General features: G+C 47.8%; 1 protein-coding gene across 2 annotated transcripts in view; it reads right to left on the reverse strand.

The window, feature by feature from the left end:
- fat4 (FAT atypical cadherin 4) overlaps positions 1–8836 on the reverse strand; it is a gene marked incomplete at its 5' end in the record, with an annotated part of 85222 nt that extends 76386 nt beyond the window's left edge. For both annotated transcript variants that reach the window (XM_080840384.1, XM_080840385.1), the window contains one exon: positions 3731–8836. In XM_080840384.1, the coding sequence (XP_080696510.1) occupies positions 3731–8836 (5106 nt within the window). The remainder of the gene's footprint in view (positions 1–3730) is intronic.
- Positions 8837–11841: the final 3005 nt, after the last annotated feature.

Here is an 11841-nt window from a genome sequence, read left to right on the forward strand (position 1 = left end):
AGAGAGAGAGAGGAAGGGGGTTGTGAGTTATGACATTATGACCCTACTTGACTGCTAAGCGACACATGGCCTGGATAATGATATGGGTTTGTTTTCAAACCCCAGGGCCTGAGGGTATCATCGTCGCAAAACAAATGCGCATTTGTGCGCTGCGGTAGTCACCACTTTGAAACTGGGTAAAAAAAAAAGGAAAAAAAAGAGGGAGAGCATAGGAGGAAGAGCAAGAGAGCTAGAGAGTTAGAAAGAGAGATGAGTGAGTGAGTGAGTGAGTGAGAAAAAAAGAGAAGGAGAAGAGAAATCTGAGCTAGGCTAAGCGGAGGCTGCATTGCTTGAAGCAGCATCCCTCTTTCCAAAGGCACTAGGACCTCGTCTCCATGGCTCTCTGCGGTGGCTGCTCCAGCAGTAAACACACTGTGCTGCATTCATGACCTGGTTCAGGTTGCAGGCTCATACAGTTAACAAAGCAGCACTTTGGCCCAAAAGACAGGACTATGTCAGGGATTCACAGGCATGCACTGGATACCCACGTGCACTTAAGGAAGCCAAGGTGAACTTGTTTACCTAAGCTTTTAATGCAAATAAATGATTACAGTGGTAAACAAAATCTTTATTACTGTGGTTTGGCATGTACACAGTAATGCAGATCTTATTGCTTGTGTATGAGTGTGTGTGCGTGCGTGCGTGTGAGTGTGCATGTGCGTGCGTGTGTGTGTGTGTGTGTGTGTTTGTGTGCGTGTGTGTGTGTGTGTGTGTGTGTGTGTGTGTGTGTGTGTGTGTGTGTGTGTGTGTGTGTGTGTGTGTGTGTGTGTGTGTGTGTGTGTGTGTGTGTTGTGTGTGTGTGCATGTGCACAGACTGTTTACCTTCCACACAAGGGCCCGACACCACGCATTGCTGCGTTTCAAAGAAAGAATCCCCTGTTTCACTTTCTCAACTTTGGCCTTGGGGGACCACCGACCAGGGAGGGCCGGCCCGCGCACCAGGGCGTGACGACTGTGTGAACCACGCGGTGGGGGCCGCTCGGAGAAGCACGTCTACCTAAATGACTCCACAGATCTACCACCACGGCTGCCTCTTCACACAAACTACACACTGGACCCACCACAGCACCAGACCGGCACTTTGGCAAACTCAACTGCCTGTGAGCCACAGGGGAATTCAACAAAAAAACATTTTTTTTCCCTCTAGAAAGCATCATTCTCTTTCCCTTCCCTGGCTGATGAAGCTTCAATTACGCTTGAAGTGAGTTACAGGCAAAGGGGGGGGGGGGGGGGGGGGGGGGTGGTCACTCTGAGGGTCACTCTGAGGCGCGACTGCAGTGTTTGGTGAAACTCAATCACAAAGGATTAGTCTGCCCAAGCCTGTCCGGACGTCTAACCAACAACAATATCCCAGTCTGAATGGCACAGCCAAATACACAGTCCAGACTAGATGTCCGGAGATGCAGAGATGCTCGATGGAAAAGACCCTCTCCATTTCCATGGGTGTTTTTTTTTGTGTTCAGTCTGCCTCTGTCCACATAATGCTGTGGTGCTCCGACTGTAACTCTTCCAGAGTTAAGAAAACACTAAGACACCTCTATCTGCCCTAGCCATCTGCATTCCGAGGCCAGTGTGTATGATGCTCCCCTTGGCCCGTGACAAGACCCACAGCCTGCCAGAGAAATATTTCATCCTCCCTGCTCTCGCTGTGTCGCAGTCGGGGTAGTAGGCTGGAGGGGTGGGGGTGATGCTGGGGGGAGGTGTTAGATGGGGGGCGGGGGGGGGGGGGGGGGGGGGGGGGTGGTATGTGTAGGAGTCCGCATGATCAACCCTAAATCTGTCACTGAATGGGACCTGGTACAGAGGAGAGGAGGCAGGAGGGGGTGAGAGGAAGGGGAGGGGAGGTGGATGAAAAGAAAAGACAACCTCAATGAATCACAACTGAGACATAAGCAGCGCTGGATCTGTGCAGGCAAAACAAAGGAAGGACTGTGGCAAATGCCTTCGTGTTTATTTCTGCATTGAACAATGCTTTCAGAAGGGAAAAACATGATGTAGCACTTCGAGTCCTCTCTCTCTCTCTCTCTCTCTCTCTCTCTCTCTCTCTCTCTCTCAGCCCAACTAAATTCCTCCAGTTATTCAAGTACAATGGGCCAAGAGAAAACAATTGAGTGAGACTATGTGTGAAAGGGGGGGGTGACTATGTGTATATGAATGTGTGGAGAGGGAGGGGGAGGCAGAGTAGTACACAAAGTAAGGGGGTGAGTGTGACTAGAAATAGACATGGATAGGATGTGAATATAGAGTTGTACTCTTACGTGCCTTGGCTCAGAGGTCTGAGTCCCTATGGCAGGAGGGGCGGGGAGCAGCGTTTAGGGTTGTTAAAGAATCTCACACAGAGTTTGAACAACCTGCTATGAACTCAACTAAAAAAGACTTCATAAACAGACCCGGCTCGGACAGGCTAGTTCAACACAGCCAACGCCAGAGACCTTCACATTCAAAAGTCACAGCATCCTTCTCAAGTTTACCCATAAATCCTAACAAACAGTACTCAATATACATAGATGCTAAACAAAAAGGTATTTTATAAACTCAATATACTGTATATATCTTACAAAATGAAGTAATAACAAAAAAAATCAGTTTGCAACTGAAATCCCCCAGACGCATATTTAGATAGAATCACATTTGTTTCTCATTTCTGGAGAGGCTACACCCCAGCCACCCAAATTGGGTCTCGGGTTTCACCGGTCTACTTCAGAAGACTTAACTCCAATCTCCCAAGGGGAGGTTACAAAGAAGCCCAAGAGGTGCATCCCATAATACTAACTGAATAGAGAGCTTAAGTTTCAACTCTTAAAGATTTCTCTCTCCGCTTCCAACTTTCAAGAGAAAAAAAAATCTATTCACGGAGTCTTAAGAGGTCACCCGATTTTAATGGTCACTTATTGCCTGTTGAGCAGGAGCCAGTGGCACAGAGAAGCACCCCAGGACCACCCTGTACCAAAACAACTCCAACATGAAATCCAACATCATTTTCCTCGCTCTGATAATGATGTCTGCTGAGTTTGACAACAAGGCCGTCCTTGATCTGTTTTCTTTGCTTGTTTTTCACGTCCCCCTTCATTTCTGGAGAGACCCCCCCCCCCCCCCCCCCCCCATGCAGACACAGCTTCTCCAAACACACCGCATAATATTAATATCTGAAATCAGATAGTCAGTTGCCCCAGTTTTCCATCTTTGCAATTCCACAACTGATAAGGATATTGAACTTAACAGAGGCCAGACCACAGTGAAACAAGGGATGTGGCGTGCTTGTTTCCCCCCTCTCCAGAACAATCCAGCTGAATGCTCAGGATATTGTTCAGGCGAGTATTTTTGGGAACTGAAACAATAAGGTGAGCCTGCCAAGCACATACCCTACTTACTCATGTTGAAGGCAATTTATATTTAATATAACACAGATCCATGGACATGAAAAAAGTAGAATTTAATTAACGTACAAACGAACCTGTTGTACATATAAGGTGTTTATATAAGGTGTTTTTTATGTGTTATTTGGACTCTTTCCTCTCACAGCTTTTCCATTTGGGACCTTGATCTCATTCCACATAATCTCAACAAATGCTTTCAGCACAGGCACCCATAATGCATCACTTCAAAGTTGTCTGCCTTTCAGAGCCATCTAAAACAATACGAGGGCTACATTATCGCCTCCGTCGGGTGAACTTAAAAGGGCAACACTCACCTCAGCTCTCTGCGTGCGGGGCTGACTGGACTCGGTCTCGATGGCGTACACGTCCACCATGTACAGGTCGGCCCCTTGCTCCCTGTCCAGCTCGCGGGCGGTCTGGATCACCCCTGTGCGGCGTCCGATGGTGAAGAGCCTCCCCACGGACCGGCCCCCGCTCAGCACGGACACGATGAAGTACTCCACCTTGGTGGCCGAGCCCCGAGGGCTGGAGGCGTCCAGGGAAATGACACTGGTGCCGGGCGGCTGGCCTTCCTTGAGGATAGTGAGGTACTTGGGCTGGGAGAAGACGGGCCCATCCCCGCCGGGCAGGATGATGGTCAGCTCGGTCCGGGAGGTCTTCCGCTCGGTGCCGTGGTCGGTGGCCGAGACGGTGAGGCTGTACAAGAGCTTGGAGGGCATGAGCTGGGAGGCTAGACGGATGTCGCCGCTGTAGCGGTCCATGATGAACGTGTCCGAGTCGCCCTTCACCAGCTCGTACTCGACCTCACCGTTAGGCCCGTCGTCGGGGTCAAAGGCCACCACCGTGGTGAGGATGGAGCCGATGACGATGTTGGATTCGGCAATCAGGGCATTCTGGGAGAGAAACGTGGGCACGTTGTCGTTCAGGTCTGTCACCCATATGGTAACGTTCTTTAAAGCGTAGCGTCGGAAGTCAACGGGAAACGCCTGATCTGTTGCTTTGACTGTCAATTCAAAGAGGTTGGAAAATTCTCTGTCAATGTCATTGTTTGTGTAGATCACCCCGGAGCTGGAGTCGATGTGGAAGTGGCTTCCTCTTGGACTCTGCTGAACAATGGAGTACTCCAACTGTCCGTTGATATCAGCGTCTGTGTCTTGTGCGATGATGGTCATAACAGATGTGGAAAGAGGAATGTTTTCAGAGATGGACTTAAAAATATCACCTGTGGAGAATATGGGGGGGTTGTCATTAAAGTCTCGCACCTGAATCACCACAGGGATGGTTGAAGACTTGGGAGGCATGCCATTGTCCTTGGCAGTGATGTTCAGCTTGTAAACAGACTGGGTCTCATAGTCCAGTTTTTTGACCAGGAAGATGCTCCCCGTGTTGGGACTGACGCTAAAAGTGCCGTGGTTGTTTGTTGCGGTGATGCTATAAGTTATATCAGCGTTCTGAGCAGAATCTGAGTCTGTAGCAGTCACTGAGGCCACCAGCTCACCTATCCTCATGTTCTCCAACACATCGACTGTTAAGGTGGATTTAGGGAAAGCAGGTGTGTTGTCATTCTCGTCCAGCACACTGATGCTAAGCATGCAAGTGGAGGACAGGGACACATCTCCAGAGTCCACAGCCATTATCTTCAGTGAGTAGGAGGACGTGGCCTCGTAGTCCAGCTTGCCCACAAGAGTTACCTGTCCCGAGCTGCTGTCAATGGTGAACTGGTTCTCCTCATTGCCCTCCTTGATGTTGTAGCAGACAAGACCGTTTTTGTTTTCGTCCACATCGGAGGCAGAGACTCGCAGCAGCTGTGTCAGGTTTTGGGCCAGCTCTGAGATGGAGGCCTGGTATATGTCTTTAGTGAACTTGGGCGTGTTGTCGTTTATGTCCTGGATATAGACCTGGACCTTCGCCTGGTCTTTAAGGGGCTTGGGCAGGCCCTGATCCGAAGAGACGACCGTGAAGCTGAACACGGCGGCGCCTCGCTGTCTCATGAGGGACTCGCGGTCCAGCTGCAGTGTGCTGGTCAACTCCCCCGTGATGGCGTTCAGCTCGAAGTTGGGCTGCGGCATCTCGAAAGTGTACCTCACCTCACTGTTTGGGCCAAAATCTTTATCCTCGGCGAAGACACGCCCGACCAGGGATCCTCTCTTCTGCTCCTCTTCAAAGCGGAACACATAATTAGTGCTGTTGAAGAGAGGGCGGTTGTCATTCACATCGTCCAGAATCACAGTCACATTCACACTGGCAGTGAGGGGCTCTACAGCCCTGTCTGTGGCCATCAGCAGCAAGCTGTATCTGTCCTGAACCTCCCTGTCCAGCTCAGTCTTAATGTACAACTGCCCATCTGGAAAGACCCCAAAAACATCACCCGTGTTGCCACCGGTTATGTCATACATGATTTCCCCATTGAGGCCTGAATCTTTGTCTGTGGCCTCCACTTTGAAAAAGCGGCTGTTCACAGGCTCTGACTCCAGGATGATGACTTCATATGAGAGCTGGTCAAACACTGGGGCGTTGTCGTTGACGTCATACACGCTGACGGTTAGAATGAGACTGGAGGTGTGCTGGGGTACCCCCATATCGGAGGCGAGGACCTCCACCTGATACGAGCTGGTGGTGACTTCCAGAGGCCCCGTGAGTGTAATGAGGCCGTGTTTGTCGTGAATGTGGAACAGGCCCTTGGGGTTTTGTTTCAGGCTGTAAACCACCACACCGTTGCTGCCCTCGTCCGGGTCAGAGGCTTTGGCCTGGAAGATCTGGTGACCGGTACTCCAGTTCTCCACTGCACTGACATGCTCCACCGCATGGAGAAAATGGGGCGCATTGTCATTCAGGTCCTTTACTGTGATGTTAACAAGCGAATCGCCTGTCACATCCCCACCCCTGGCTATCACTTTGAGCTGGTAAAAAGCCTGTTCTTCCCTGTCAATAAGGCCTGCAGCTAGGATCTCTCCTGTGGCGATGTTAACAGAAAACAGTCCCCTCTGATCACCAGAGGCTATAAAGTAGGTGATGTTTGTGTTCAGATCAACAGTGGATGCAGAGACAGTGCCTATAACAGTCTTTACAGCTACATTTTCAAACATGACAAAGCTGTAGACTCTCTGGGTGAATGTGGGTGGGTTGTCCTGTGTGTCTATCACAGTGATGGTGACGATAGCCTGCGTGTCTGCGCGCAGCATCCCACCGTCAGTGGCTGTCACCTGCAACTGGTAGGCAGTCTTTTCCTCCCTGTCTAGTGAGACTAAAGTGGTTATTTTGCCTGTTTCACTGTTGATGTGAAACTTAAAAGTATCGCCAGCCGTAATCTGATACTTGACTGTGCCATAGCTGCCGAGGTCAGGATCGGTGGCAGACACACTGGTGACGTATGTGCCGGCGGGCTCGTTCTCCTTGACATTGGCAAAATACTGCACTGGATAGAAAACAGGCCGGTTGTCATTTGTGTCTCTCAGAGTGATGTTTACTTTCCCCACAGAGTGGAGCGGAGGGCTGCCCGCGTCCGTGGCCTTAATGTGCAGCAAATAAGTGTCCCGCTCCTCTCTGTCCAGCTCCAGGGCTGTGCTGAGCCTGCCTGACACTGCGTCCAGACGGAACATATCCTGCAGGCTGGAGGGGGTCTCAGGGTCAAATGAGAAACGCACGGTGCCATTGGCCCCCAGATCTCCATCTGTGGCGGACAGGACGAGCAGCTCACTGCCAGCTGGGGAGTGTTCGACCAGAGACACGCGGTACGTGCTCTGTGTGAAAGTGGGGATCTGGTCGTTCACGTCGGTTATGTTCACCACCAGTGTAGTGTAGGAGATCTTAGGCTGCAGCCCCTGGTCCTTGGCGCTGATGTTGAGCACGATAGCAGACGCCACTTCCCGATCCAGCAAAGTGGCGCTGGTTACCAGACCACTGTTTTCACTGATGGCGAACCAGCCCAAAGCGTTTCCAGACACAAGAGAGTAGCGCAGGTTGGCATTCTGCCCGGAGTCACCATCTGTTGCCGAGACCCCTTTAATGTAGCTGCCCTTTGGAATGTCTTCACTGATATCCACTCTGTACTGCGCTTCCTGGAAAATGGGCGGGTGGTCATTGATATCATTCACAAAAATAACCAGGCTGGCTATGGAAGACCTGGCCACGGGCTTGCCATTGTCTGACACGGAGACGGTCAGGTTATAGGAGGAGATACGCTCCCTGTCTAAAACACTTGCTACCTTAATTAAGCTCAAATTAGGAACAGGAGATGTGTGCACCTCGAAGTGCCTCTGTTCATTTCCCCCCAAGATTGAGACGGATATGTTGCCATTGGCCGTGGGGGAGTCTGAATCTGAAACCGTTAACAAAGCAACCACTGTACCTATCTGTGCATTCTCATCCACAGAGGCAAACTTGGAGGTGGTGGGGAAGTATCTAAACTTCACCACTGGGTCATTATCATTCACATCAAGGAGTTTGATAGTGGCCTCTGCCCTACCTGAAAGAGAGGGCACCCCATTGTCCATTGCATGTACAGTTAATGAATACTCTTTCTTGCTTTCATAATCCAGACCTTCTTTTATGATAATAGTACCATCTTTGGGGTCAATCTGAAAAGGTGTGCCCTCGTCTAAATAATACCTTATATCTGCATTGGCCCCTTCATCCTGGTCTGTTGCTGTTATTTTCAGCACATTTGAGCCTATGGCTGCATCTTCAAAAATACTAGTTTGATACTGGTCTTTTTCGAAAATAGGGGGGTTATCATTAATATCTTGGATGGTGACATTGACTTGTAAATAGCCAGATCTTTTTGGGTCTCCTTTGTCCTCCACCTCAATCATGAGTTGGTAAAAGGGAGTTAGTTCTCTATCCAAGCCGCCAGTTGAAACCAGATGAAGAAATGCGCCCTCTCCACTCGGGTTGACTGTAATATCCAAACGGAACCTCCTCTGCTCGTTCCCGTTAACTATTCTGTAAGTCGTATGATCAACTCCGTTACTCCCGATGTCCGCGTCTGTGGCTGTGTCAAGGATAACTTGCCTGCCACTGCTTGCGTCCTCCTTGAATGACACAACCATTGTCGGGTCTGGAAACACTGGCGAGTTGTCGTTAATATCCAGAACAACGATCCGAACTTCAGTGGGATATGTCGGCTGACTGGAGAGCACCACAACGTTGATAATGTTACTTTGTAGAACTTCTCTGTCAATCACCGAAGAGGTGTATATCACGCCAGTCGTGCCATTAATTGCAAAAAGTTTGTGGTTCTCGCTGAAACGGTACGTAAAACTTGGTTTTGTCTCTATCGTTCCCACATAGGTACCAATAGGCTGTTCTTCCAGTACCTGAAACTCCTGACGAACTTGACTGGATGAGGAGTATTGCGATAAAGTCCATAGCATTAACAAAACTACATGAAATCGGTTCACTCCCCTACCTGAAAGCGCCATGGTCAAAATCCCAGTCCACCTTTCTTGGACAAAGTCCTTGCATATAATGCATCAAAGTTGTATTAGTTTTCCAAGCACTAAACCATTGTATTCCTGATGGCACGGGTCACTTGAAGAGTGCCGAAGTTGCACTGCTGTTGACTGGGTTTGTACCTTGTTTTCTGATGGTCATTCAGTATAATATTCCTTGATCGCTTTTCTCCAGTTCGTACAATGATACAGTTCCAATCGAAATCCTCAGGTTGCGAAGGTTGGATTCGAAGTCCCGGTCTTGTCAGTGGAGGTCTCAGTACTTTCAAGTCCCGCAAAAGGCATCCTACTGCGCTGCACTTCTTGACTCCTTAGGTGTTCCCATTGTGAGCGTAAAATAAACTTCTATTTGGATAATAACAACGACTACTTTAAAAGTTTTATTTATTCACTGTAAACTTGGTGGAAACAGTGAAAACTGTTGCGACGAAGCAGGGACAAGCACTTGCTAAAGCAATACCCGTTGTACCAGTGCAAATTCCCTCAGAATAACGGTGAAGAAACTTCAGTCATTTATCCCTATGTTCCTACTAAGTTAGAACAAAGCTGGAGCTGAGAAAAGTCCCTCCTACTTGCAATCCCATTGGATGACGCGGCTCTGTTCCGCCCTTTCTGCTTCTCTTGCTTCCTCCAAACTCTCACATTGGCTGCAGCTTGAGGATGAGAATGTCAATCAAACAAATGAACGGTCATTAGAAGCGGGAGCAGGTAGTGTACCGTTATTTCTTTATAATAATTGACAGCGACACTGAAGGGGTAGGCTATTTAATATTCAACCGAGTAGTTGAATAGTGGGATTTGGCAAATGTACACTTATACATTGCTATATTCCAAAAGTTAAAAACTAAATATAGGCCTACATATTTATTGTTGGCGAGAAGAGTAGATGGAGTAACAAATAACATTAGGCAAGTAAATGATGGAATCCCAATTAATTGAAATAACATATATTTGCATTGGGCCTAATATACAAAGGAGGGCGCAGCGGCAAATTCACATTCAGAAGGCCTTCATTTTGAATGTTGACGCCTGCTGTGTTGTTAAATTTTACTTCTTAATTAGACTGTGAGATTTTATGATTTTTGGTCAAAAATAATTAAAACGTCTTGAGAAACATCATTATATTATAACTCAACAATTAGAGGTTTCAAAAGATTAACCATCAATCAGTATTTCTACTCACTGAAACCAGATTTGAGTCTTATCCCCTAGGTAGATACTGCCATCTAGTGGCGGAGTAAAATGTCTTGTGTTGACGGGCCAAAGTCACCGTTTCTATTAATTAAACTACATTTTGGCTCATGAAAGGGGTGTGTAGTATTGTCATTTCTCCGGTGTTTTGGTTTCTTCTAAAGACATAAAAGTGGGTTAGGGGGCCAAGGGATAAAGTGGATGTCCTACATGCAGGAGCTTGCTGAAGCTTGAGTCAAACATGAACCTGCATTTACTGAGCAAACTATTTGTATTTGACGCCTTCTATTTGTGTCCAGTCCGGATACATATCCAGGGATCTGTGTTAAGTGCTAGAGACATCTAAATCGATAAGACACTGTGTTGGCCTAGAATCTTTAGGGTCAAAGCCAATGCCTTGCATGGACTCACTTCGTCAAGCAGACAGTGGCTGTCGAAAGCTGATTACTCTCCCACGCCGGTGTCTCCGAGTCCTGCCAGCCTCATAACCAGATTATGGTAAGACGGCAGCCGCAGCGGAAGCATTCAATATAAAATCATCTTGTTAGTTTGTTGCTCTGATTTCTTAAACAGACTTGATCTTGTCATTTTTTGGGGGCTTCAGTGAAGTTAAGCAAAGTGCCCTATCAGACTACAAGACCTGAATGTTTGCCTCTTTGAAGGCTTGTAAATGAATTAATGGTTTAATATGATTATTTTGCCGCTCCTCATGGGTTTGTATCCCATTATTGTGGATCATGTGTCTACGCAACCAGTCGTGTTTTTTTCATTGAAATGTACCGTACTGACGGTGGTCTATGCGAAGCTTAGGCCAGAATTTGGTCAGGCTGTCTTGTTTCCATTTGCAATTGACATCAGTAGAAATATGCCATAGATGGTTTGTATATGTGTTTCTACTATGATTTTGCAATTGAAACAGTAACAGTCTCTCTCTCTGTATCTGTCTCTCTCGCTCTCTGTTTTTGTGTGTGTGTGTGTGTGTGTGTGTGTGTGTGTGTGGGGGGGGGGGGGGTTGTGTGTGTGTGTGTGTGTGTATGTGTGTGTGTGTGGAAAAGCCTGGAGGAATTTTATTCAGCGCTAAGTGTGTTCCAGATTCACAGTGAAAATGTTCCCTGCATGCAGCACTTTCAACGTAAGCTCTTGCTTTCATGTTACCCACTGCATGTACTCTTTTAAGGTGTGATGTGTGCGTTTGTTGTATCAACAAGCCTGAACAGCTATTATTAACTGCCGATATCGTAAAACAATCCTCTTTAATCCAGACCTACCTGACTGCTAAACCTGCCCCTACACATCCTTTCCCCTATGAACTTAGAGCTCCAGCTCCTTTCATTCAGGTGTAGTTGCTGATTGAAATGATGTGATGAACTTGGGGGCTATAGGGGATTTGCCCAGTGCTGAGCTCCATTGCTGTAGTACAGGCACAACAACTGAGGAGTGTGTTCCTATAAAACCTGTCAACAAACTGTAAAGCTGAAAGCGCAAGGATCAGATATACCAGAGAAGGATGCAGGAGAGCGTCATAATGGAAAACAGACTTGCTCGGCCTCTTAAAAAAACGTTTACTGTCATCAGCTGTGAGCATTAAAGGGGATGTTTTCTGGAAAACCGGAGGCTCTGTGTCGCATATAAAGTCAAACCTAATAAGATCCCTCTCCTCTCCTCTTCTACATCTTAAAGCAGGAGTCAAGATGCACTCTGTGCTGCCACCTACGTGAACCCTTGATGGTGAAAGAGTGAGATTGTTGATGGTGTGCCTTGGGACAGGATATGAAATGTTCCAT

Source organism: Sprattus sprattus (genome assembly GCF_963457725.1).
Source record: "Sprattus sprattus genome assembly, chromosome: 6".
Taxonomy (NCBI): Eukaryota; Metazoa; Chordata; class Actinopteri; order Clupeiformes; family Clupeidae; genus Sprattus; species Sprattus sprattus.